At 47.6% G+C, this 27,605-nt stretch overlaps 2 protein-coding genes across 4 annotated transcripts in view; both read left to right on the forward strand.

The window, feature by feature from the left end:
- Positions 1–10,566, forward strand: part of TTLL10 (tubulin tyrosine ligase like 10) — a 109,003-nt gene extending 98,437 nt beyond the window's left edge. The window contains exons 12-15 of one of the 2 annotated variants that reach the window (XM_019511812.1): positions 91–231; positions 2,508–2,624; positions 8,196–8,289; positions 9,235–10,566. In XM_019511812.1, coding sequence (XP_019367357.1) covers positions 91–231; positions 2,508–2,624; positions 8,196–8,289; positions 9,235–10,010 — 1,128 coding nt within the window. In that variant the 3' untranslated portion in view covers positions 10,011–10,566. The remainder of the gene's footprint in view (positions 1–90; positions 232–2,507; positions 2,625–8,195; positions 8,290–9,234) is intronic. The other variant, XM_019511813.1, reaches the window with a different exon arrangement.
- A 1,281-nt stretch (positions 10,567–11,847) lies between these two features.
- Positions 11,848–27,605, forward strand: part of LOC109293730 — a 19,140-nt gene continuing 3,382 nt past the window's right edge. Inside the window, exons 1-9 of one of the 2 annotated variants that reach the window (XM_019511814.1) lie at positions 11,848–13,405; positions 18,984–19,062; positions 19,330–19,389; positions 19,798–19,944; positions 21,137–21,223; positions 23,524–23,596; positions 23,972–24,108; positions 26,279–26,425; positions 27,158–27,244. In XM_019511814.1, the coding sequence (XP_019367359.1) occupies positions 13,317–13,405; positions 18,984–19,062; positions 19,330–19,389; positions 19,798–19,944; positions 21,137–21,223; positions 23,524–23,596; positions 23,972–24,108; positions 26,279–26,425; positions 27,158–27,244 (906 nt within the window). In that variant the 5' untranslated portion in view covers positions 11,848–13,316. The remainder of the gene's footprint in view (positions 13,406–18,983; positions 19,063–19,329; positions 19,390–19,797; positions 19,945–21,136; positions 21,224–23,523; positions 23,597–23,971; positions 24,109–26,278; positions 26,426–27,157; positions 27,245–27,605) is intronic. The other variant, XM_019511815.1, reaches the window with a different exon arrangement.

A 27,605-nucleotide genomic window follows, 5' to 3' on the forward strand; every position in this document is an offset into this window, starting at 1 on the left:
CCCCCCCCCCCCCCCCCCCCCCCCCATTCCCTGCAGAGGGGAGCAGGGAATTTAACCATCCCTTTGCTTTCTCCCTCTCTCCCCTCCCAGTACATGCAGAAGAAGAACCCCCTGTACAGCCAGCTGAAGGAGGAGACGGTGTGGCGGATGGAGCGCTTTAACAGCTATGTTAATGAGAAGTTCAAGCAGACCAAAGGCCTCCCCAAAGACTGGGTCCTCACTGTGCTCACTGTGAGTGTGTGGCCAGGGCATGTGTGTAGTGTGTGTATGGACCTGGAAGAGAGGGGAGGGGGCAAGCGTGATTGCTTCTCCGGAGCCCGAGGGGAAAGGCAGGAGCACTGAGCAAATATTTCATAGATTTCTAGGGTCAGAAGGGACCTATTAGATCATCGAGTCCGACCCCCTGCTCTGGGCAGGAAAGAGCGATGGGGTCAAGGGATCCCAGCTAGGTGCTTGTCTCATCACCTGATGGGGTGTCTGGTAGCAGCAGAAGCTGAAGGCAGCAGCTACGATGCAGGGAGTTTGGTGTCATCCATCACAACCCCCGCCAAATCCACGTGGAAACAAAAACGATGGGAGTTTTTCATTTTATTCGCGTCAGTCTTGGCTTCTGGCTGGTTAGATGGTTCGCTTTAAACGTGCTTTGGGGTGGATTAATGAACGAGAGCAACAGGCGGCAGTACCGGTGCTCTAGCACGCTTAACGTTTCCAGTCCAACATTATCATGCTCCAGTGCATTAAGGACCTGCCCTAAATTGGCTAGTCTCAATCTGCACTTTTGAGGGCCTAATACTTTGTGGTGTGATTCCTTCCCATTCACCCTTCTCTCTGTGAGCCGCTGAGATAGCCCCTTCTTCCACTGAAGTGGAGGCAACCTTGTTTTCCTGCCATCCTCCTGATGGCAACACAAGAAGGAAGGAAGAGCCTCGCTCTCTGGGCCCCTGCAGCTCACCAGCCTGATGCTGGTGGTATATTAAGACTCTAATGCAGCTTGGGACACCTGTTATGGGTAGAAATAAAGGAGGAAGAAGGCAAAAGGGTGTTCAAGCTTTCAATTTGGATTGTTGACCAAAAAAACAAGGGAAGTTAAATGCCAAGAATATTAAAATGCCCTTTAGCTTTTCACCCAAACTTTAGGAAACCAGGCAGGAAGCATCTTAGGCTAAACCTGAGTTTCACTGAGATCTAGCAACATTTCACCAGCCTGCTCTCATGTTATGGTTTCAGTCAGAAATAGGAACCACACTCATTTCCAGTGCTACAGTTTGCTCTGTGTTACTGCAGCCGGTAGCCCACGCCGCGCAACGCAGGGAGGTGGTAACTTGTGAGAGACAGAAATTGCCATATTTCACACTGGCCACATCCCCAAATGCCACATTCACACATCAGTCTCTTTAGATGCTCACTCTGCAGAAGGATCTGGGGCTCCAGTCCTGCAGGGCAGCGTGACAGCAAAATGCAAAAGCCAGATGCAGGACTGTCTCCTGGCAAGGAGGTACCACTGTTGGCTAATGGGCTGTGGGGCCTCACATTTCTAACCAGAGAAGGAGCACAGAGGGGACAGCCGCGTGTTTAGAAGAGAGAGAGTCTGCAAGAGAAAAAACAATGCTTATAACCCAGCGGGGCCTATGAATCTTAGGACTTTCACTGGAGCGACTTCTCTTTAGAAGTAGCGATAACAACATGAAGCTGAGAACATCCCGCATTGAGATGTGGGTTTTTGTCTCATAGTCAACATATGGTTTGGTTCCATGGCTGGATCTAGGATTTTGAAAAAGAGGGTGCAGGAGTTGCAGTGTATCATCCCTATAATCCATATCACACAGCACGTATATTTTTGTCCCGGTAAAAAGAAACTAGAAGCTTTACTAATATGCTGGGGGGTGGGAGGGTGGGGTGTGCTACGGCTACATTATTCAGTTCAATGTCAAAGCAAAAATAAATATAGCTTTATTGGAAAGTGCACTCATTTGCTATATCCCATATTATGTACTGAAAAACACAACTAGGCCAACAATTCAAAAGATGTTGTTTCTTTAGTGCTGTAGTCATTAGAATTAAATGTATCTCTCTTCCAGATTCATAAAGCAAAATCAAACCTTCTCAAGCATCCTGACAGTACATCCAGTGCTTCACTGAAACTTATTTCTGCACCTGGGTTAGTTAGAGTTAAAAACAGTCTGCAGAGCTACGTTACCAGAAGCAGCCAACAGACAGGGAGTTTGCAAAAGAAAGAATAGCTTGATTAGTGGAACATTAAGACCATTAAAAAAGGAAAGAGGGTTATATTAACACCACTGCACACCCCCCTGGAGCCACCTTCATTTGGTTCCCAGACCCTCTCAATTTGAAAATGTAGGAAATCATCTCTATGGAGGCAGGGAGGAGAGGATTTGCTGATCCAGGTGGCTCTGCCGAACTGATAGGTCACTGTGCCATGTCTTATCATGCTGTGGCCCTGTGCATTTAATGCTGATCCTAAACCGCCTTTCTCCTGTGTCTTTCAGAAGAAGATGCAGCAGATCATGATGCAGTGCTTCCTGGCTGTCAAGGCCAAGCTGGAATGCAAACTGGGCTACTTTGATCTCATCGGCTGCGATTTCTTGATAGATGAGAACTTTAAGGTATGAAGCAAGACTGTGTTCCCTTCATTCGTGTAGCCACCTCTGAGAAGCCAAATATTTAATAACACATAGCCCCTCTGAGTTCATACTAATTCTTGAGCAATTTAGGGAGAGCATTGCATGCTCTATGAAGTATACTTCATCTGCTTAAAACTCTGATTGAAGTTTGGATAAGAGTGGAATTAACAGGGAGAAGTATCATGAAAAAGGTAATTGCCACAATCTGTCTGGCCTTGATTTTCTATCCCACCTGAAGGCAGCTAAACGTATCTACACAGAACCTCCTGTCACACCATGCTGGGGCATCACTCTCAGTCCTAGGTTAGGGTTGGGGGGAAGGCATCACGAACCGGAAAAATAGGACCCTGTTCCCAATAGCCCCGGTACATCTGCCACCCAGGTACCAAGGCATCCCAACCTCATGTAGCTTGTGGGTTTTGACAGAACAAAGCTGCAGAGTGACTAAAAGGTAAGAGAGGGAGACAGTCTTGCTAAGAACAGATGAAACGATGAACACAACAATCACGTCGCTTCGATGCAACAACATCTCGTGGAACCACCTGGCCTCAGCACAATGGAAAGCCATCTGGTTGGTTTCCCTTTTGTGGACCTGTCGCTAAAGAAGGAATTAAATACAAACATATTCCAGCAAAAAAGTGGAGGGGAGCAGCAAACCACACTGCAGAAGTAAATGTATGCAGCGCAGGACATGGCCCCCAAACAATAGCCCCCTTTGTGCAGGAAGTCAATGGTGAGAGGGAGTAAATGGCAAAGACAGAGAAACTGGCACATCTCAAGTTTCAGCAGCAATTGTCTTTTGCAATGTTGGCATGCAAAGCCCCGGCTGTGTAAACCTGAAATAGAATGGGAGATCCAATATCACTCTATTGTGGCAATCCCTGTGTGGTTAATTAAAAGCTTTAGCTTTGCTTCAGTGCAAACATGGTCCCTGGAGTCTGTTCCCTGCCTATGTATTTTATAGAGGGATAGATAAACAAGATACATTTCTTTAGGATTATTTGATCTAAAGCCAGAGTGGGGGTTTCAGTGCTGAGAAACTAGAGACTTAGCAATGTGGGACCTGGCTGGGAATTGGTTTAAGTGCATGGGAAAGGTGTTTGTGAAATGTGTGCGCTTATTTGTTTGCTAGAGACTCTTCCAGGTTTTCCTGCCCTGAACCTGGTTCTTCTTTCACTTATACCACTGGAAACAGGAGAGGGTCCACTGGGGTCAGTGGAGGCACCTCAGTGTTGAACTGGTGCAAGATGCAAGAGATGCAGGCCCAGTGACTACTTTAACTCATTGTTCCTACAAGTCTGCCACAACACGGTAGCTGGGCTGATCTCACAGGGTGCTTGTACACGTTACGAGTTCCTGACTCGGCACCTTCTTGTGTCTGCTTTTGTGTCTCTAACATCTTTCCAGCCTTGGGGATAGTCTCTCCGGTCTAAAAAAAGCAATGTGAAGAAGGGGTGTGCGGTACCTGCTCTGTAGGGTCTCCAGGGACTTCCTCCCCACAGCTAACTTAAGACAAGCATGTGAAAGGGATGAAAAGTGTCTGTGGGTAGCTCAAACCCTCCTTTCTTCCCTTTTCTTTTGAGAAACAAATGCCTGAAGCCTTCTGCACTGACACCCCAAGAGGGCATCTGCCTTGCCCAGTCTCTGAAGGGCATTTTCTTTTCCAAAGCTCTAATTGAGACAGCCCATGTGTGTGACCTGAGAAGCCACAACCCCATTCAGCACTGACTGTGCTCATGTTTGAGCTGTGAAGAGGGGGAGTGAGGGCAGGCAAGGGAGGAGGGAAGTGGAGGAAGGGCTCATTTTTCACAGCCATTCTGTCTCCTCTTGAGTCACCCCGGAAAGACCCACAGACACAGCGGGCCTCCGGGCTGGTTTCACGTGAAATGGTCTCCCACCAGGGAACCTGGTTACCAAAAGGATTGCATCAGTCTTACAGAGGGGCTCTGGGGAGGCTCAGAAGACAGATGTGGACTGGAGGTCTTTTACTAGCAGTAAAAGGAGTCAGCTCTCCAGCCAGGGGAGAATATCAGGTTGGCTAGTCACCTTACAGTAGAGGGGCATGATGTGGATAAAGGGCTAACATCCCTTGTCATAAAGCTATGCAGTTCTACTGATTTCAATGGCCCTGCTACCTATTCTCCTCAGGGGCATCCGAATCCCAAGATCTCCGGGCTTGGGCCTGCATGTAAGATGCCTGCCAATGGATTTGGGAGTATCTGGAGTCCCAGGGTGAGAGCCTGGGACAGAGGATGCTCGCCGGTTGTAGCGCCGTACATGGTGTTTAGAACGATTGAGTTCTGCCTGCTCAATCGATACGGTTTTTGGAACAATTATGTTCTGCTCAATCAATATGATTTGGAACTGATTTGGCCGATTTCACCCGGAACATGAAATATGTTAATAAAAAAAAAATTCTCCCCAGACATTTGGGGTCCCTACAGAGATGGATGGATCCACACCAGGCCCCGTGCCAGGAGCTCAGTATAAAACCTACTCATTAGCATCTACCTCACCGGGACAGTGAGAGGAAGGAAAAGTCCACCAGTTAGGTTTGTGACTTTTGCCACTAGCAATTTGGGGAGTCTCAGCAGAGTCGTTTCAGTGACTGAGTGCCACCCTCAGTAGTCCCTAGGGCAGGTGGGGCTGGGCTCACAATTTCAGGCACATGGGTACTGGCACAGGAGAATGAGCAGCTTTAGCATCATCTTTCTTTGCATTGCAGCAGACCCACAAAGTCTAGTCATGGAGCCCCAGCGCAGTAGGTGCTGTACAAACTCAGAGCATAAAGACGACTCCTCCCCGAAAAACATCGGACTTGGGTTTTCTCCACACCTCAGCAGTGCATTGAGATTGCAGTTGTGGCTAGCATCTTCTTAATGATGCTGTCTAAATCTTTTAATTGCTATATACCCAAGCAACCCTGATAAACCTCTGTGTGTGTGTGTGCGTGTGTGCACATGCGTGTGCATGTATTCCCCAGGGTATGCACCGGAGCTGCGCAGGTAAAAAACAAAGCAACAGCACAGGCTCTGGGGGTGCTGCAAGCAATGGGAACACCACCACCCCCTGTGCAAGTGCTGCCTTTCATGGAGAAAGCCACTGGCTAGAAAAATATGACAGGGTGGGAGTTATTCATGCCATGGGAAAACAGACCTGCCTTGAGGACAGTAAATTGCATCACCCGCCAGGTCGGCCCTGAAATCACAAGAGAACAGGGCAATTAGAAAAACAATATTAAGAAACAGAGATTCCTGCTTGATTCCCAGAGAGGGAAAGGCAATTTGAAAGAAAAAAAAAATCTTATCTTGGTTTGTGCTGGTGTTTTCCTCCTTCCACAGCTCATTGTATTAAATAGTTTGCGCTTAAATAGCAACTTATATCTTCAAGGCACTTTACCAACATTATCTAACTAATCTCCACCCCCGCCCTTTCTTCCTAGGCAGCTAACTGGTGTTATTCCTATTCCACACATGACAAAATGGAAACTCAAAGCAAAACATAAAAAAGGAGCACCCAGTTAAGCACAAAAATAAATCTCCAGGTTTCTAGAAGAGCTGATGCCTCTGGGTGCCAGGCTGTTCAAGATTTGTCTCTTATTTAGGTGCTAATAAGCATCTTTTTATATTATTATTCAGCTGCAGGGTGTGAAAGAACTTATTTGTTTAAGGCAGGGGTGAGCAATTATTTTGGGCAGAGGGCCGCTTACTGAGTTTTGGCAAGCCATTGAGGGCCGCATGACAGGCAGCCAGGAGCAGATTAATATTAATTTTCTAAATTTTTTAGGGGCCCTGCAGGTTGGATAGAATGGCCTGGCAGGCTGCATCTGGCCCACGGGCCACATTTTGCCCACCGCTGGTTTAAACCTATTCAGGTACCTAAAGATGCAAGTGAGCAACTAATACGAGGCGTTTAAAAAGTGCCTCAAGTCTAAGCCCCACTGATTTCAATGAGATGCAGATACCAAAAGTTGCTTAAGGTGCTTTTGAAAATCCCATTGCCACATGTGCATGGCACTTAAACCAGGGTTTTTACTTCGCTCCATGGACAAGTCATGGGGACCCTGACCCCCTAAAGGAGCCTCACTTCCATTGAGTTCAGTGAGAATCCAGTGCCTAAGTACCTTGGTGCACTCGGGTGTTTGTTGCTCTGCCCCTCTGTAATTCAGGGCAGTGGTGAGACTGAACAAGTGACAACTGGGAGATGATGATTGATTAGCCACCTCAACCACGGGGGACATTTAAGAGAGTGCGATGGATGTGCACACACAGAGCTCCTCAAATTTTCTTGTGAAGCCGAAAGGGAAACTAAAGAGCATTCAAAACATTTCGGGGCGTTCCTTGAGTTTATCTGCCAGCACAAAAATCATGCAAGTTTGCCATAGCCGAGCAAAGTTTCCAGACAGCTCAATAAACATTTTGCGGAGAGCTGTCAATATGGCTTAGGCGTCCTCTAGTGGCACCTGCACCGCACTTCCATTGAAAGAAGAGCTCATTTGGCTTCCTGAAAGGTCTCCCATCTTTTTCCAAGTCCCCTTCTGTTGGGCCTTTTCATTTTCCTAAACAAATTAAACATGAAAAGAAAATGAAAAATAATTGGCTTGGTTTGTTTTCCTCTTAGTAAAACACAATGGAGAAGAGCAGATAAAACGGTGCACCTGATCCTTCTAATTAATGCAATTTCCAGAGGAGAAAACAGAAACGCACATGGAGGCAGGGCACCTTTCTCTATAGCATTTAAATATCAGAATAAACAGCTGTAGGGCACTTATGTCATTAAACAACCCTCCTGAAAAAGAGCGAATGCTTCCCAGCATGTTGTATGCATGAATTGGAGTACCCTATGCCTGAAGCGGAGGCTGAAGAGGTGGGTTTTTCTTTGAACCTGTTGAAGTATTTAATAGAGCTGCACAAACTTGGTTGTTTTATTGCACAAGGATTTGTGCAACTTTTTCTTTTTTTTTTTAAACAGCTCTACTATCATGCTGCCTCAAATTGGGGCACGAGAGCTAAAAAGGCCTTGCATTTCAAAATGAAACTGAGCCCAGACATACAAAACTCAGCATATCACATGGTTTTACAATGGAAACCAAAACTTTTCCAGGAAACTTCAAGCGAACCCAGGGCCTCAATCAGGCCTCCCAAAACTTGATGCACTCACTAGAGATAAGTTTACCGCAAACCTGGACCTGAGTCTTCCTTGGAAACCTCAGCAGCCTCACTTGCTAAGTGAGACGGGAGTAGCCACACACAAAAAAGTGACTCATAAGTTTCAGGAAATCTCATAAGTTTTTGTTTCTTCATAAAAATCTCCAGCTTGATGCATTTTATCTGGGCATTAGGAAGGGTTTGCTTAAGTCTAGTCAGAGCCTTTGGTCTAAGTGGAGATAGATCATCCACTGGTAGTTGAGCTGGGGAGTTTACTGGATCTATTCAATAATCTCTGCTCTCCAGAAAATCCAGGTGGTCATCGTGCCCCTGAATGGGCACTAGTCCAGGTCTTAGAGGGCTCAGACTTTGCGTTCAGGCTCTTGTCTGTGCCTGTCCTCTACAGGTATGGCTCCTGGAGATGAATGCAAACCCTGCTTTGCACACCAACTGCGAAGTCTTGAAGCACATCATCCCCACCGTGGTTAACGAGACTCTCGGTAAGTAGGCCAGCACCGTGGTGCCCGCACACCCCAGCCGTGCCCTTTTCAGCACCCCCCATGACAGGTGCCTGCAGGGACCAAAGGCACAACAGTGGGTCCCTGTGGCCTTATGTGTTATTTAAACCAAATCTTAGCTCTGTTATATAAAATAGAGCAGAGAGAATCACTCTAGCCACTTTGTCAAGGCCCTTGAGAACAATAATCACAGTTTAATGCCAATTACAAACAATAGACATCTTGGCATCAGTGGATGCTGCTATGGTCCCATCAAAAACATTTAAATGACTTAGAAATCGAAGGAGCCCTGGATCTTCAGTGAGACTTGTGCCTCTAAGGCATTTAGGTACTTTGGAAAATCCCACCCTCACTTGGCACCATTAGAAATGTTGTCGTTGTTTTAGCCAGCTCCTCATACAGGGCAGAAATCTGCTCAGGCCAGACCTTGGAAGTGTTTTTCTCATACCTTTCTTTAAAATGTATGGGCTGCATTTTCACACACATCATCCCCGCCTCCCCGCACATATCTGAAAGGGCCCCTTGACCCCTGCATATTATTTTGCATGCACAGAAATTAAGAAATGCTCATGCAGTTTGCATCTATGCACATGGTGTGAGCATTCGGATGCCTGTTCACCCCATTAGCACATGAAAATATAAATGGCTTAAAAAAAAAAGTGAACTTGATGCCAATGGCATACATTATATAGATGCTGTCTATGGCCTGGTGTGCATGTGTATGTTTGCACAAGTAATGCCATGGCTTTGTTTTCTTTCATAGATATATGGCTTCCTTGTATGCGTGCGTGTGCATGCAGGTTCATGCAAGGGGACTTGTACATGTCCCCATTGCTTTTCCTTTCAGTGTCCCTTGTGCACTGTGCAGTGTAGCGTGTATTTGTGCAGAGGTGTGTAGCCATGTCATGCTCATATCTCCCTTTGCAGATTTGGCTCTTGAGATTTTCAAGAAGTGCTTGAAATGCCAGAGGATATTACCACTGGAGACACTCTGCCATTTTGTGCTGCTCTACAATGGGGATGCTCCTGGATCCAGATCCTTAAAGACAAAAAATGCCATGCGTCCCACAAAAAGCCAGAAGTCACTTGCAGAGAGTACCAGCCCACCCACTCAGACCCCTACCAGGGCAATCGAGAAACCTCCCAAGAATCCCACTTCCCCATCTACCAAGTTTTCCCAGAGAACAGTCTTAAGCATGCCACAAGTGCAGATCTCCAGCACGCACAGCCTGTATTGCTACCGCCCAGAGAAATCCGCCTTCCGACCCGGCCAGGTGAGCAGCACCTGCCATCAATACGTTATCAAGCCTGTGGGGGTCTCAGAGAGCCTCGTAAAGCCCAGTGCGGATGATGGTTCTGACAAGGACAAAGCCAGTACCATCGTTCCTACAGTGGCTGCTTCAAAAGATACCTCTTATGGCGCCTGGTTACAGCAAACCTTCAAGATTCAACCTTACACCGCCACCAAAGAGGACCTGAGCACTGTCACCTTGACCAGCTCCCAGATGGTGTCTCTGCATCTCCAGTCCATGGTCCCCGACAGCTGCCCATGTTTGAAAGGCTACAACAAGCCCCTCCATCAAGCCACCACCCACTCTGTAGCCCAGGGGACACGGCTGACCCATGAGAGCATGGCAGCTACTGCGCCCCAGTGCTCCGAGTCACCTCAGGACAACAAGAAGGTGTCCCATCGCGCGTCTTAGCCTGAGATTACTGTGTATTGAACGTGTGGTGCTTTCCTATAAAGGACAGAGCCCTGCTCCAAAACGCTCGATATCTGTGACATATCTAAGCATTTCATGGAATCATTTGCTGATTTTTAAATGCTAATTTTTTTTACCTTAAAAAAACAAAAAGGAGAGATCATTATGCAACTCACTGGTAAGCGAGCTGCCATGTAACACTTGCTCCCCCAGTCACTCGGATTCCTCCTCCCCTCCTTCCCAGAGCCACAAATTAAGGAAGAAATACCACTGTGCTTTGGTTGCGGAAACAGTAATAGTATGCTATAAATCCCTGGCATGAGATTGAAAGCCCCAACTCTGATGTCCTCTCCTACAGCATATATTTTAATGTTGGGAGAAGCCGAATCAGCAATACTCTTGTATCGCATTGTGTGTCCTGTATCATTATATTTGCAACATGCTGTTTAATCATGTGTTATGCTGTATCTATGCACATGTGTTATCGTTTATACACCACGCACTCGGTGTCCATTATTGTCAGCGATGAATATAATAGCATTGCTTTGGCTGGCAAGATTTACCCACCCTTTCTTGTATGGGGTAGGAAATAGTTTTGCAGTGGTGCTTCCTACTTCCACCTGAGATGAATCGTACCCCACCTCCCACCCGCAGAGATGGATGGAGGATCCTTGTACCCTCCTGTCCTGCAAGTGGAAATGCAAAAAATAGCCATCTAGAAGAAGGGAACTTCCTTGCCGCTCTCCATCACACACACACATAAATCACTGCTTCTTCTAGCTCTAATGCCTCCCTCAGCAGTTTGAAGGTTATAAATCTAGCATTTACTCCATGCCGGCTGAGCGGAGGCACTGGCCTGTCTTCCAAAAGCTGTGGAAGGAGCTTCCTTGGTTGTTTCAGAGCTGGCAGGCTTCCTCCCCAGGTGCTAAGGTCACTGGTGTAGAGCAGGGTCCCCAGTCACCTTGCTGCCTAGACCTGCTGCAAGTCATCTTGGCTAAGACAGCCACGGTTGATCTAGAGCAGATGTCCCATAGATGTCATCAATTTTTAGGGTCGGAAGGGACCTCGGCAGATCATCGAGGCCGACCCCCTGCCCCTGGGCAGGAAAATGCACTGGTGCTGCTGAAGGACTTGCACCAGAGCTATTTTAACACAGAGATTTTTCAAGATAAGAAAAAGTAGTGCATGAAAAAGGAATTTGCCATGAGGGGAGGGTTAGTGAAAACACTCACTTCACGTGCACTTCAGTGGAGGGAGAAGGAGGGGTTGTAAGTGCCTGAAACTGCATATCCCGGAGCATATAACATGGGCCCAAGTCTTGTCTTATTCCTATTAAAATCAGTGGAGTCACTTCAAAGACAGAAATGAGAAACCTTGGACAGCAATGGCTTTAAAAGACCTGCGGAGTGGTGGTGGGTCAAAGAGAAAGAAAGAAAAATCAGGGCCTGGATGCAGCCGTCTGGAAGTTGGGGGCTGAGTTTGGATTAGACAGTCCCACTTCAAGGTTGGGGTCTAGACTGAAGGGCACCTGCATTGCTCAGGTTTCAATTTGGTAGAAATGAAACCATCGGAGGGAGAATAAGTTGGCTGACGTGCTGCAAAAATAGCAGCGTTTCCACCCATGAGATTTCAGCACTGTTAAATTTGCACCCAACAACTTAGATCCAAATCCAAGCTCTTATTCATCTCTTATCTCTGCTGACCCTGGGTTTACCTCTATTCCTGAATAATGCTAGTGGGCTGGTTACGGAAAGATAATGCGGTAATGACTCCACATACCGCAGTAATTCTGAGGAAGAGTTCAAGCTGCTTTGCTGTAGCAATGCTATGGTCAACAGGGCTCTCCATCTTTAGCCCACTGAGTGACTCTTACAGCCCAGGTCAGGCACAAACGACCATTTTGCAAATCTTTTCCACATTTCTCAAGAAACTTAGTGCAATTCAACAGAAACCATGAGGCACTGCTTTCTGAGATGGGAGAAACCAGATGTAGTTTGCTCTGGGGGCGGTTGATATCTCTTCAGAATATCAGCAGACCAACCTCTGCAGCTGCATCCTGCCCTTTCAGTTCCTCGAATATCTGTGCATTAAAAAAAATGCTGTTTATATTAACCCCTTTTCTTGTCCACAAATACAGGTCCCAAGGTACATTAAGTAAGCAGTTTCCTGCTGGTGAACCCTGATGAAACCCATATCTCAAGGCCCCCAGACTTTGAGGGGTGCCAGGCCAGGTTGCACAGGCCCCCTCTGAAACATGTTCAGCCAAAACCCAGATCCTACCAGTACTGGGTCTTTAGGAGCTTCAGGTTCACATCAGAGCATTGCACCTCGGGCTCATCTCTCATCAGAGCCCCGAGAAGAGTCCAACAGACCCATCCACGGGATTCGCAGCTGCAGGAAGACAAAGGCCAAACCAGTTCAGTGCCCGTCTCCCCTCTTCCCTTTCCACAATAGCCCCACTCTTCTCTTTCCTTGCCCTATCCCTCCTTCACCCATTGCCGTCTTGAAAGAGGCCCCCTTCCCTTGCCTCACTTACCCACTGCTCAGATGGTGAGAGATGACAACTGGCCCCTCACCCTCCATTTTCCTCCTCCTGCCTCCAAAAATCCCCCAAATCTAACCAAGCTAAACCAAAACCAAAACCCAAAGTAAATTAGTTTTCTACAGTTTCAGAAGTTTGAGAGGGAAGACGCCTGTTTAATTTATTCAATGCCCGTCCCCCACATTGGAGACCTGCTGCAGCCTCACTTTAAGTAGACGTGGTCCAGTCCCATTTCAGACTGGTGGAGCGATGGGCTTCGCATCATGCTCCAGGGAAAACCGTTCCACACCAAGACCCCGCTGGTTGGAAATGTGTCCAAAAATCTGCCCTCTTCCTGTTTTTCCCAGCTATGCTCAGTCAGTTCAGGCTTGCGAGGCTGCATTGCGCTTAGGTCATGTACTAAAGACGTCTTTTTCATTCTTAATTTTGACGAGGTGACAACCAAACTGTGACATGTACTTATCTGGCCATCAGCTCAGCAGGAAGCAGTGACTCTCGGGGAGGGAGAGAGAGAGAGAAAGGTTTCAAACCAACAGGAAATGCTTTTACGTGTCAGATGCTGCTGCTTCTAAGCCAAAGAACAATTTTCACGGGCCGTGCGCGGAAGGATACGGGGCCCTCTACTTTCCTTCCTGTACTTTCTCCTGTCTTACTAAGTGCTGTTAAAGACACTGTGCTCATGTGAACCTGCAATTTAAAGCAGCATCCTGGAGGGCTGAAGCAGCCAGTCGTTGCTTGGAGGATTGGGAAGCCGGTGAGAAGATATGGGATGTTGCAATGTGTGCGCCAGACAGGCTGGATCTGCAGGAGGAGGCCAGGATGTGATAGAGCTACTGAAGATAGGTAATAGCAGGTAGGAAGCAGCATTTTCTGGGTCGTGGGTGTAGCGTTTTGGAATCAGGTGGGTGCTTTTATTATGGGGATCTTTGCTGGACAGAGAAAGGTTTGGGACTCATAGATCTAGGTCAATCCCTTTCTCAGTTGAAGCTGCTTCTGCGTTTCCTGGTACTAGTCTCAGCATAAAATGGACCGCAAGTCTCCTTTCCCAGCCACTTTTAACAACTGTGAACAAACAACGCTGATAACACTAAATTTCTGATACCAGTAACCCACCTTACTAACTAAACTCACTAACAATACAGGGTTTGGACTGCCTCGGAGGTGTCTCTTGCTGTTGTGTTTCCTTTGAAATATCAGTATTATTGGTACCCATTTGTTCTGACCGTAACTTGTCTCAAGGCTCATTTGCCTTCAATCAGCTGTGGCTGGTGCCCGTCTACGACTTGCTCAGCCAAAACAAAAGACTCTGTGCCTCATTTCTCTTTCTTTTGGAAGCTGGAGGTGGTATTGCCTATTCCTTCCTAGTATCCCTTCACGTAAGGTGGACTTCTAAAATCATAGGCAAACCTCGAAGGACACCACTGCAATTTATGCCCCTGGATTCTCATCACACCACATTGTTTTCCTGAAGCAGTGGCAGGTCCCAGGATCCCAGAACATGCTGTTTGACTTTAATCACTTTGTTTCATGTAGGCCTTGCAATCACTGTCCACATTTTGTCTGAAACTGGTCACTTGAAAAAAAAAAAAGCTCCCTGTACAATGTCTGTGTAGGGCTGGGTTCTTCTCTAGGGGTGTTCTGCCAAATGCTATAGAGAGAGCATCTGTGACCACCAGATCTCTCTTAGATCTGCTTTCCTTTTAACATTTATACTTGAAACAACAGCCCCTGCAGCCTTAGACCCTGGGGTGTTTTCTGAGCCTCTTTTGACAACGGTAAGAAGCTATTTAAGGTCTGTCTCAGCTAACGCGAAATTTCCATAAACAACGAGTCAAACCTTTTTGCACACATGAATTGAAGCAGGGTTCAAGTTGCCTTCTTTAATTCCAGCTCTGTGGAGGACCACTTGCAAGTTATATTTTCCATGGAGGGCCACCATTAGTAGCAAATGTTCTGCTTCTTCTGTAATGTCATCCCAATGCTATCAGGCTGCTCCTGGGGGACCCGACTGCCCGCTCTGCCCCATATCCCTGACTGAGCACTGCCCACCACAGCTCCCAGTTGTCAGGGATGGTCTGGCCCTGCCCCTCATGGGAGTCAGTGCAATGGTTGCAATCCTGGGTCTTGGGGCTGCTCTTGCCCTGTGCAGATGTGGATCAGGATTGTTCCACAGCTGACTAACCCGAAGGTGCTCTGCCACCCTGGTGGGCCACATGTGGCTCCCTGGCTGACATATTGTGAACCTCTGAATGCAGGGCATCACTTCCTTCTCTATTTGGGTATACTGCTTTTCAGTTCCTGTGCTCATAACACCTATGCCACTACGCTCCTGTTTTGACCAAACTGCTATAAAAATGTGCACTGCAGAAATCCCCCCTTGGAGGCATCGATGGCCAACTGAATTTTGCATACACTGTCAGAAAAGTCCAGAACTAGGGACTTCCAGTTTTTCAGACATGGTTTAAGGTTTGCACATCATGATCTTTGCTCAGCAGTGGTCTCTGCTTGCTGGTTTAGACAGCTAGGTAAGATGCATCCCTTCCTGGTCTATGGACAGGTGTGCTGGTGATCGCCTCAATCTCCCAGAGATCTCCCTGCACACTTTGCAGTAGTAATTTCCCCCCCAAATGTTTCAGTCACCCTGAGTTGACATTTTTATTCATTTAGCTTTAGCCCAAAGTTCTTTCTAAAGCTGCCCAAAGACTCATGTTCTTCTGTTTTCCCCAATAATATCATCTATTGCACCCCTTCACTAAAAATGCACTGTGTTTTCTGGTGAAATACAGTAAATGCCAAACACAGGCTGAGTGGCATAAAATCATGCTCCTTCCTTTTCTAAGGGCATTTGCAGAACTCAGCTGTTGCCTCCAGCATAAAAGAAGAAAACTGTCATCAGGCCTTTCTTCCCCATCACTTCTGTCCCTGTCAGTAGTGAGAAATGTTTCCTTTTTTACCTGTTTTTTTCCCAATTCTTTTGAGTCTCTACAAAATCCTTTTTTCTGCAATGACCCAAGAGTATTTCCCACTCTGTTGGTTTTTCCGCTCACTCATACCAAGAGCAATGAACCCATATATCTACTTTTTTGGTCTGTCCTTTAAGTTGCAGTGGACTCTCCTAGAAGAATGAATCTGGGTGCAGCTGCATGCTTTCAGTGCTATGCTATGGTACCTTGACAGCTTCCATATTTCCTGAAGTTGCTTTCATGACCTTCAAATGTTTTAAGTCCTGCCTATCAAATGTGCTTGCTCTCGTCAAGGCCAAGGGCGTGATACAATAATGAGCTCTCTTTTCAGGTTGCTATTCTATATTGTATCTTTTCCAGTTTGTGACTTATTATATACTAGGGCTGTGTGAGGCTTTGGACCCCGATTCAGATCCAGAGAAGCTTTGGGGGTTTTGGCGTCTGAAGCAGCACATCTGGATCGAAGCGCTGGCTTCGTTAGGCTTTCCGAAGTGCTTCAGAAAAGCTTTGGTGATCTGGCCATAAGGTATAATGGAGAATCAATGAAATATCTATAACTTTGTTGTTTTTTGTCTGATTTGGATGAAACATGCAGGGATGGTAGCCTCTGCTGAGAGCATGAAGCCTGCCAAGTTTCAAGAAGATCGGGGCAGGGGTTTGGGGGGAACTGCACCTCAAGCTGCAAACAAGCAAAACTGGTGCTATGGGTGACACTGTGCGTGGTAAGGTGCAGCGGGGTGACAGCTGCAGGGATGGTAGCCCCTGCTGCAGCCACGAAGCCTGCCAGCTGTTGAGAGATTGGTGCAGGGGTTCTGGGGCCGGATCGAATAGCTGCCTACTCGCACAGGCCTACCGTATACCTAAGTTCCCACACTTTCTAACTGCATGAGCCCTGAAACCTTCCACTGTTTGTGAGTTTGAGGCTTCACTTGGTGTTTCTGTGAACACACTGGCTTGTGCACTGGTGTCCTACTTGTAAGTCATAGATGTCCCATTTACTTCTAGGTCAATAATCCATTCACATTCACCTTTCACTGCTTCATTGGCTGTTGCTTTTTGGGGAATTCATCTGCACTAGATGTGCTGTCATCATCCTGTGCATGCTCTGCCAATGCTTACAAACTCTTGGAAAGCAGCATGATCCATTGCATTTTTGCATGTGTTTGCATCTGCTGAATGTGGTCCTAGTTGGTGTTGGTTGTCTCTGTGGGGGTGCCTTGTGTTGCTCTTGTCTGTCTCTGGCTGAGTTCTTTCTTTATGGTTTCATAGTTTCATAGTTGGTAGGGTTGGAAGAGACCTGAGCAGATCATCAAGCCCAACCCCCTGCCATAGCAGGAAAGAGTACTGGGGTCAAAAGACCCCAGCAAGGTGATTGTCTAGCCTTGTCTTAAAGACCCCCAGGGTAGGAGCCAGCACCACTTCGCTTGGAAGTTGGTTCCAGCTCCTAGCCGCCCTGACAGTGAAGTAGCGCCTCCTGATGTCTAGTCTGAATTTACCCTCTGCCAGCTTGTGACCATTATTTCTAGTCACTCCTGGTAGTGCTTGGAGGAACAGGGACTCCCTCAATGCCTGCTGGTCCCTCCAGAAGGTCCCCGACTAGATCCTCCCTGACCCTTGGCCTGGGTGGCCTCCCCTGGGGCCTGAGGGGGGCCCAGTGTGGGGGCTGATCCAGTCCCTGCTCAGGAAAATGGAGGCAAAGAAGTTGTTAAATAGGTTAGCTCACACATCTAGCTTTATGGATCACACATCTTTTCTTGTTGTGTTTTTGGATCCCAAAAGTCACATCCAATGCGCCACAGCACTCCTCTACCCTGTAAGACTGAATCTGAACCAGGCAACTTACAGTGCTTAGCAAATCCTAAATGTTTTGTTTCCTAAATGGGTAGCGCCGGACTTTCCGATGCACTCTGGTCTCCCATCAGGGAGTCAGCTGTCTCCCCAAGAAGTGCAAGATTGCCTCCTCAGGCTCAGATCAGTCACAGACCCTGTATGGTTTCACCTTCTTTTGACAACCTCTTATTAAACATATAATTTCGAGGGTTATATTTTTATATGCCATGAAGTACTCCTCAGATTTCAGTGCTACAATTTCATGCTTCACTTCCTCTGCCAGGGCTAAATGGCAACTATTAAAAGGTGTCAAAGTCCTTCAGCTTTCAAAAATAAAGCTGCCTTCAGTCAGTGTCTCGCTTCCAGCTACCACGGTGTTGTATCACTTCGGCCTCTTAAAGGCTCTTACATCCCATGGGGTTTACATCTAGCAACCCTATGCATCTCTCTTTCTCCAAAGTTTCATTACAGCCCAAAGAGAGTACAATTCAGAGCAGCACTTTAAGGTGGGGGCAGGGAGATACACCGTAGAGCAGGGAAGTCAAGAGTTTCATTTTTAGCTTGTAGCTCCTTATTCTAGGGATTTTCCAGGTATCTTTTATTACAGAAGCCTTCCTGTTGGACATACGTGCATCTGTTGTAATAATGGTATTCAGGCCCCACAGCAGAAAACCCTTATTCAGGAATATTTGTATGGATACAAGTTGCAGTTCAGGTGCGCTATTCCTAGATATAACTAGTACATTCAGCAGCAATTCAGACGTGCTCTGCCTTGACATACCCTTTACCTTCAACAGTACAGCTTTTACATTTCACCTCAGTCTCCCTAGATTTTTTTTTAACAATCTAGTTGAAACAGCCTTGTCAGATATTAGCTTCCTGTCTAAGCATTAACTCCTTTAATGGTGTAACAACACACACAAATGCCACAAAATAAGCTAATAAAAGAAAGCTATGTGGTGCATCATCACATACAACACAATATATATTTTTCTCCACTCAAAAAGGAACTAGAAGCTTTATTAATATGCTAGGACCCTGGGGCTATACATTCAGCTTAAGACTGATGCAAAACAAACATAACTTTATTAGACTGTACATTAATTTACTATGTCATCTATTACGCATTAAAGAAGCCCAACAGACTAGGCAAAAAATAATCAAAAGATGTTGTTTCATTAGTCCTGTAGCCTTTAGAATTAAATGTGCATCGCCTTTTCAGATTCAGAAAGCAAATCTAGCGTTTTCGAACATCTTGGCAGCGCATCCAATGTTTCACTGAAAGTTATGTCCGCACCTGAGTTAACGTGCACCTGAGTTAACACTTCTAGCTAGTTAAAAGCAGGCTGTGAAATAAGGAGCCAGGGAAGTCAGAAGACCATTCAAAAGGAGGGAGGGTCATTAACACCTGAGGAATGAAGAGTTTAGAAGGAATGAGCTCTGAAGTCAAGTGGCTCCATCACCGCTGCACGAACAGCGATGCTGAGGCTGCTGCCAGGCAGTTGTTTTTAAACTTTGGCAGGACCTAGAATCGAAGACGGCTGCAGCTGCACCACTGCATCCCCCTGGGTCTGCCCCCGCATGCTCAAACCTCACCTTGTCCTCCTTCTTTCCGTGTCTTCCCCACCCCTGCTTCAGAAAATGGTCCATCTCAGAAGCTCAGAGTGAAAGCTCCCTCCATCCCAGGGAACCTGCGACCACAACCGAGACAGAAGTGGTGAGTCAAGTATGTGCAGAATCACCCAGCCCAGATTCACATGTGGAGTCAGGGTGGGAATTCAGAGCACATTTGTTTCAATGAATTATGGTGGTGTTGCTGTACGGATGTACTTCTGCTGCAGCAAAGTGCCTGACGTGAGGACGTTCCTGGTACAATCGATACATGCTTGGCTCCGAGGAGTCACAAGCCCATTCTGATATAATATGGTTTAGGGGATGATCTTCTCCTTCCAGTTTTTGACCGGTCATATGCTATTTCTTACAGAGCCTGACATTAACTGAAGAGGAAGATTTTCATGGGAGGAGCAGGGAACTAGACCCTCAGGTGAGTCTATCATCATCACCTTCATTGCCTGTGCTGCTGCACCTCCCAGAGGCTCCAAACACACTGAGGGTCTGGGCACCATCCCAGCCACACCTGTATGCATCCTCACAAGACCCTTGCAAAGCAGCAAAGCGCTGTCATCTCAATCACACAGATGTGGGCATAGATGAAGTGATTTTTCCAACTCACATGGGCATCAGGGGCAGGAACTGGGAACTGAATCGTTTCAACCACATGATCAGCACTCCCCCCTTATGAACCACAGTGGTACAAACACCCACTGAGCATCAAGAAGTTTGGATGTAGATTCAGCGCGGTTCCACCTCAAGTTTCCTTTTGGTTCAGGTTGGCCCATCCTAGGTAATAAGGAGAAGCATGGATGTGTGTGCATATGTGTTTTGCTTCCAGGGAGCAGTGCTATGGGGAAGAACACAAGAGGAGCTAAGGACCTTCCTGATCACACAGCCCGTGCAGGGCTGGGAAGGGAGGAACATCCAGTCCCTTGGGGAAATAGTGTGGTCCTCCCTGGTTCACCTGCGCAGCTGCCACATGGAGGTAACAGTCCTTACCCTATGGGCCCTCTGACTCTTCAGCAATATGCTCTCCACACTCGTGAGATGGAGAAGCTGAAATAAAACTGGGTCAACCAAGCCATGAACGGTTCTGAGAGCAGAGATTGAAAGAGAAACGTGTTCATTTTCCTTGCAGCAACCAAAGAGATTTCCTGAGTGGTTGCACCACCGTCCTGCCACGCTGTTGCCATGTCACATTGCCTCAAAGTCCATTCAATGCAATCAGTTCACAGCGGTTCCCAAAGAATCAACCGTACAGGGGTTATTGAGGCTCCTGTGCTGTCAAGAGGGTCTCCCTGCACAGACTAGAGGCAGGATATTCCTCCACTAGAGGCAAAAGCATGATGTACATATTGTATATCCAGACAGTCTGATCCAAGGACCTCAAGGGCGGTGGCAAAGGAGTTCATTATGTTTCATTTTGCCATGAATGGGCTGATCCTGCTCCCAAATTTGGTGCATAAAACATTGGGCTGAGCAAATGGCTGGGAGACAGAACCCAAATCCAACATATTGCGGGGGGGCTCATTTGGATTTCATTCCAGGTCTGCAGTTGCCCTTGAGGTCAATGAAAGTTTCCCATTGAATTTATTAGTGCCAGGCCGCCAGATTCATGGTGTGACCTTTGGCAGGTTATTTCAAGTTACTTCAAGTGTCTGTGCCTCAGTTTATCCATCTGTTTAATGGGGATAAATACAACCTCCCTGTCTTACTAGAGCATTGTGGCTACACCTCATTGGGGTTTGCAAAAGTTCCTGGAGAATCTCAACAGAAGGTGCTAGGAAACAGCAAAAAATTAACAACAAAGCATTTGCTGAATCCTTACTCGCTCTAGGATAATCCATAGCTAAATACCACATAGCTCATTGCTATCAACCAGGCTTTCTGCAAATCAGCCTACTAGGACTGTCTGTGCACAAAGGAGGTGTGTGTGTGTGTGTGTGTGTGTGTGTGTGTGTGGGTGTGTGTGTGTGTGTGGGTGTGTGTGTGTGTGTGGGTGTGTGTGTGTGTGTGGGTGTGTGTGTGTGTGTGTGTGTGTGTGTGTGTGTGGTGGCGGGGTGGGGGGTGAGGAGCTCGAGGAAATTTCGCCTCACTGTATTTTATTTTTAAAAGCTTAAACATTTGATGTGTTGGAACGATGATGACAATACCAGTAATAAACCTTATTTTAACAGGAGATGTCGGAACGCTACCTCGTGCTGTTCTCCTTCCAGCTGTTGATTCTGTCTGTGGATCACAATAAGAAGGCATTTGTCTATGAGGTGAAGAGCCAGATTCCCTGCAGATTGGACAACATGCCACTTCTTTGTCCTCTGGCACCGGTAGAAACCAAAAAACAAGGGAGTGAGCTGCAGGGCGTGTGTGGGCTATGCCCCAAAGAGGATGCAGCAGTCCCTGCTCGCTGCGACCCAGGAGATGTGTGTGTTTTTGCAGGGGGTAGGCTGGCGCTGGAGGAGTGTGCACGGGGCGGGGATAGTTTTAGCTGGGCAGAGGTCCTGATCCTGGGAGGCTATGGGCCTGGTCCCAGTGTCTGATCATAGCCAAGCCGAGGTGGGGTATGGAGCTCATTTCATTCCAGGACTAGGGGACACCTAAAGAATGGGACAGCTTGAGTGGAAACCTGGTGTGGTGTTGGATGGGAAGATTGTTAGGATAATCATCCTGCAACATGGATGGAGGAGCCGTCAAACAAAGATGATGAGATGCAGAAGTGGTGGGATGTATGCCATCCTCCAGTGTCTTGCAGAGGCAAGCTATATTTGCACAAATGTCCCCCGAAAGGGCTCCTCAATAAGAACAAAGGGTGCGGAAAATGTAGCTGAAAACCCTGGAGCTAAAACTGGATTTTGCAGATGTGGTAAAGGAAAGGTGAATACCAGGGACACTAAAAAGGGCCCAATTTCCAACAGACTGTGAATAAATTTAGATCAGAAATGACAAGAAAGCTCCTAGCCGGTGTTGGAGTGAGGCTGAACGAGGTAGGGAGGGCAAGGAATTGAAATTGTGTCAGGGCAGCACTTGATGAGTGCATGAAACAGTTAGGATGCAAGGGCAAGGGTGTTCTTGGAGCAGCAAGTGATGCAGTACTTCTACTATTAGGTATCACCGTGAGGGGGAGTTACGATCGCTGCGCAGAAAGTGTCTAGTGGCATAGGGCTTCTTGAAATTCCTGGTGGCGGGGACAGGATCTGGGGGCAGAGGTTGAAACTAGAAAGAGTAGGCTCAGGGTGAGATGGAGCCCATGATGGGAAGTAAAGCTTTGGGGCAATTTTGCACTGCAGCAATTGACTTGCAGATATTCAAGAGAAGATTGTGTTCGTGGATGTCTTGTCAATTAGATTTCAGAGAATCAAATCTGGCGTGTGCAACTGAGAAAACCTTAGCTGGTTAGTGTGGACAGCCCCAGCTGAATTAAGGTTTCTTCTTTTGCCTATCCTCTTTTCCTCTTGTTTTTTTTTAGTCAGGCTTACAGCACTTGTTGTACGAGTCCTGCAGTTCAGCATATTTGATGGTTGCCAGTAAAAGCCATGAAGGATTTCCCGCCCAAGCCCTGTGGGCGGGAAATAACTAATACATTTATTAATTGGCTTCTGGCTGGTTTTACACCTTCTGAGGAATCAGACCTTCATTCACCACATGTAGAGGTGGGGGAATTGGCCAGACTGTGCTAATGTTCCCAAAGACACAGGGGAACTTATGTGCCTGGTAGGTGTGTGTAATGCTTGTGGCCTCAAAGTAAAGCAATTACCAGAGATGAGGTCAGGAAGGAGTTTCCTCAGGTCAGACTGGCAAGGATGATCAAATGGGTGTTTCCACCCAGTCTGTTGCTGCTCCTTGCAATATTGGGTTTGACGCATAAGACCACCAAGCTATCCCTTCCTTGTACCTCTGTGGAGCAAGCAACTAAACGTCAGTAAAGGACCAAACTATCAAACTTCCTAACTATAAAAGGAGGGTGCCCCGGGCTGTGGGAAGCCAATGCAAAGGACATTAAAGGGTATCTGCCATCCAGGGCTGCAATCCCCAAGCTGTATGGGGTGCACCACCCTGGTTGGGGTCAGAGGACTGACACATACACATTAAGATGGGTGAGGTTTTCCTGCCCGTGGCAGGGGGGAAGATTAACATCATGAAAGACAGCTCCTGGGGCTCACCTAGCACTCTTCAATCACAGATCTCCACGCCTAGGTAAATTCTCAGACTATCGCAACCAACTATTACCGACACGTAGGTAAATTCTCAGACTTGCAAAAGGAGATCAGTGGCATTATCCCCATTGTACAGATGAGAGAACTGAGGCTAAGGCAGAGGGCATTTGCTGCCCATGGTCATTCAAGAGGTAAGAGGCATAAGTGGAAATGGATCCTAACTCTACTAAGCTGCCACCCACCCTGGGCCCTCCCATCAAAGAAGCTGCCCAGCTGTTTTTATTGGCATGAATAAGGGTAGCTGTCCGAAGGCTGGGGAAATGCTGGGGTAGAAGAGTGTAGAACGTGCCAGAGAAGACAGGGAGAGAGGTTATTCACACGATTGCTTTCTAACCAGGATCCCCTCCATCCAGGGCCTGCTTCCTCTTGCTGGAATGAACGTCAGGGAAGTGCAGAGGGATGGCAGCGGCATGTTTGAAATCACCGGTAAGCCTTTCCCCTACAGTCCGCAGGCACCTGCAGAAGGCTGAGCAAGTGGGATCTCCCCTTGCAGTTCCCACCCGAGGCAGACCAAGTGGTCGATCCTCCTGACTTCCTGTCCGAGGAAGATGAGCCCACAGGTCAGACGCAATGTCTCTGCTCGTAGAACCGGGCAGAGACCAGCTCAGTGCCCACCACCACAAAACACATGAGTTTGCTTCATCCTTAGATTCAGATGTGATCCCAGAGGAAGAGCCTGCCAGCAGGTTGGCTTCCAGCTCTTGGAATAAGGAGCACCCAGGAGGAATCTGCTTATCGGCTTCAACGGCTTTCCTTTGTTCTGCTTCCTCAGATCCCAGAGCTGTGTCTTTCTTTGCACAGGGCCCATGATAGAGTCCAGGATCATCTCGTGCCTCGCCTCAGCTGAATTCCACATCTGGGTTTTCAGCATGCAGCACCAAATCAAGATGGCAAATGCTCAGTGTCCACCCAGCCCCAGCAGCAATATTCCTTTCCTGGTGAGTCCACCCTGGAGGGGAGCTATTCCAGGGTGAATGGGGCTGGAGCAAAAACAGCGGTAGAGAGACTGGAGTCCTTTGCATATTCCCAGGGTGGAGTAAATACCACTCATAAAGACACTATGGCTAGAGACAGACCTTCAAAAAGCATGAAGCAGAATCAGTTTAAGTTATGTGGTGTCGTGTAAGCAGTGTCATTTCAATTGGTAGCAAGCAGAACACACATTCACCCTTTGGTGCAGGGAGCTAAATCTTAGACTGGGTTTTGCCCCTTTAAACCAGCCTATGCGAGCTGAACTTCTGTCCTGTTTCATGCATGGACTGGTTTTGTGTGCCGAGCTTCTCTTCTGTTACAGGTGTAGACCACTTTTGGATCACTTATCCCTGTGAAAGTGTAATGTCTGTGCCTGGCCTATGCTCCCTAGCCAGAATCATCCTTACCACCATGAGACTTTGCTACCAGAGTGAAACCCATTCGGTTGAAAGAGTTGGGTGGCTGGAGCCCGACACTTGAGGGAGATAAGATCTCATGCAATCATCCAGTGTATAAAGTGGAGGACACTGGAGACCTCTTATAAGTACAGTGTACAAGCCTGCTACCTGCTCTGCTTTACTACTGACATGTAGTTTTGATAATTGATCCATGCACAGGAGGCAATTTTGCAAAAACACTGATTTTTCTGGAGCCCCAAAGGGCTGTGCTGTGATTGACAAGCTGTAGGGAAATGATTAATCGTGTCAGAAATTCACCTTCCCTATCAGTTACTGTCACAAAAGGAAGACTTGATTTCTGGCGTGCGCTGACCTGTCCCTATACATGTCCTCGAGTGACGGAGTGAAGTATCATCGCGTGGCACCAGAGGGCAGGATTACATTGAAGCTGACGTTCAGGCAGTTAGTTGTAATGCTAAGGATGCCTGGGAGAGCTTAACGCTCTCAGTCATCTTAATCTTCAACCTTCTTATCTTCTTTCCACCACGTACTACCCTGCACATTTTGTGCTGCAGTTTCTGACCAGGAAAGTTTCAGGAACGAACCAGCCTGGTCCTTCACTCCGGCCTCGAGCCCAACTTTCTGAAACTTTGATTCAGTTGCCTCTTCTTCCACATGTCCACTCCCCAGCTCCCCTGCATTGCAGTACTCAATGGAGAGTAGCTTTTTCACCCTGACTTTATCACAAAGTCTCACCCTCCTGCCCCACATGCACATCCAGGCAACCCCGTGGCTGATCCTACTGTCCTTATGACTCTGACATGAGGCTGTGTCCTGGGGGTCTCTCCCCTTTCCACCCACCTGCCCCTTTGCCTCCTGGATTGAACAGAACAAGGGAAAAGGGAGCAGGTGCTTGGTTGGTGTGAGAGGGACTTGACTCGAGGGGATTTTTTCTGCAAACCTCTCTAAAAAGGCTGGAGGGGGGAAAGGTGGGGGGAAGGGCATATTCAAGCTTATTCCCCGTGTCATTTAGGGCCTGTTTCCATTACAGTCCAGAAGTGCAATTCTGCTAGTGTGGACCCAAGTTAGCTTTGACACACTGCACAGCATAGAAAACAAAACTCACTAGGACTCAGGGTGCCAGGTCAGGCAGCTAGTCCATATGGAGCAACATGCTTTGGAGGCTATGCTGCCGGCAGGCTAGCAAAGGCAGGTCTGGCTCGGATGGGCCTACCCAAGCTGCGCTCGTGCCTTTTAGAGGCTGGCCTGAATCAGAAGACAAGGCTCAAAGGTGTCGTTCAGATCAAGCCTGTTAACGTAGCTGGACAAAAGCAGAGTCTTGCACTGCAAGAAACATCCCTCCCAAGACTTGAGGGGTTGAGGGGAAAGAGAAGGGGTTAACACCACCTGAAACCTTTACCCCAGGAACTTATATTCTCACCAGTCGCAGTGCTTCGCTGCCTGTGCTGTATTTATTCAGACAACACCCCTGAGAGGTAGACAGCAGTGCTATTATGCCCATTGTACAGATAGGAACTGAGGCGCCTAGGCTAAATGACTCCCCCAAAGCGATACAGGAAAGGCATGGCCGATCAGGACTTAACTCTTGGTCTCCCAATTCCTAAACTAATGCCCTCACCAACAGGCCATTCTTCTGAGCTCTTCAAACCTATAAGCAGTTGCCACGTGCTCGGTGTTTTTCCGCTCTGAAATGTGCTGCGATCTGTCTCAAAAAAAGGTGCCTTGTGATGAGCAGTGGAAGAAACGGGAGCTGATGAAGTGCCTGCTGTGCAACCCCATTCTGAAGTGGGAAGGGACTCCCATCCAGCACCTGGGGAGGATACACTACGTGGCCATGGTGCAAGTGGCTAATGCCTGCATGGGGGTAACGTACAGCACAGCTGCACCTAAACCTCGTCGAAGGGCCCAGGAGGATCGGAATCGCTTGGGGTTGGGGCTTACATGGGGCGACTGCACGAGGCAGCTTGTTGCAGCTCCGCGAGCCATAGCTACGCGAGTGGATATTGAAACACACATCACTAGGCCACACACATACTGCGAGAAAACCAGCGTGACCCTGAAAAATAAGAGTCCCATAAGAGTCTTGCTGGGATCCTATGACCCCTGCTGACTTCCTGCCCCGGGGGCGGGGGCTGGACTTGATGATCCTCCGAGGTGCCTTCCAGCCCAAATGTCTATGAAATCATACAGGTGCCTTCCTTTGCGCCTGTATAGTAACTACTGCTGGCGATGCCCTCAAACACCCCAACGCAGGGGATGGGCGACCTACAGAAGCACATTAAGTGGTATGCTTTAACAGGTGGCTAGACCCACACAACAGGTTTTAACACCGGCCAGTTTCCTAATCATTCATGCCTTGTATATCTTCCTTCATGTGTGTATACAGTCGGGTGACTATATATTTTCCATACAACAAACACAAGGGAAAATTACTTGTGGGAGGTGTGATTAGATTGACTGTCACGGACTGCTAGAAAATGCTTCTGTGAAAATGGTACCCCTCCATGCCCACGTAACTACACGGTTTGCCTTCAGCTGAGACCGATATTCTGGGGAAAAAAAATTAACAGCTATGCTGCCATCCTCTTTTCTGCAGGACTTTGAAGAGAGGCTGCTGGTCTTGTTTCCAGAAGACCTGGTTTTCCTCTCCGTAGACAGAGAGAGAACAGGAATTACATACGAGGTAAATACAGATGTGAGTGGAGGGACTGATGGAAACAAAGATCAAAGAGTCTTTCCAGCTTGTTCTAAGAGTTGTTAGGGGGGATTTAATAACCACCCAAATGTGGCAGGCAGATGCTAGGGATATGCAATGACTCTGTGCCCCTTCTCCCCCAGTTCCAGCTGTCAGAGTACTTAGAAATCATAGAAGTCGGGTCGAAGGGACCTTGTAGATCTTCAAGTCCGACCCCTCGCCTGGGCGGGAGAAAAGACTGGACTCAAATGAGTCCAGCCAGGTAGTCATCAAGCCTCTTCTTAAAGATCCCCAGGGTAGGAGCCAGCACCACTTCCCTTGGAAGTTGGTTCCAGCTCCTAGCTGCCCT

The sequence above is a fragment of the Gavialis gangeticus genome, unplaced genomic scaffold, assembly GCF_001723915.1.
Source record: "Gavialis gangeticus isolate Ggan-Ray unplaced genomic scaffold, GavGan_comp1, whole genome shotgun sequence".
Lineage (NCBI taxonomy): Eukaryota > Metazoa > Chordata > Crocodylia > Gavialidae > Gavialis > Gavialis gangeticus.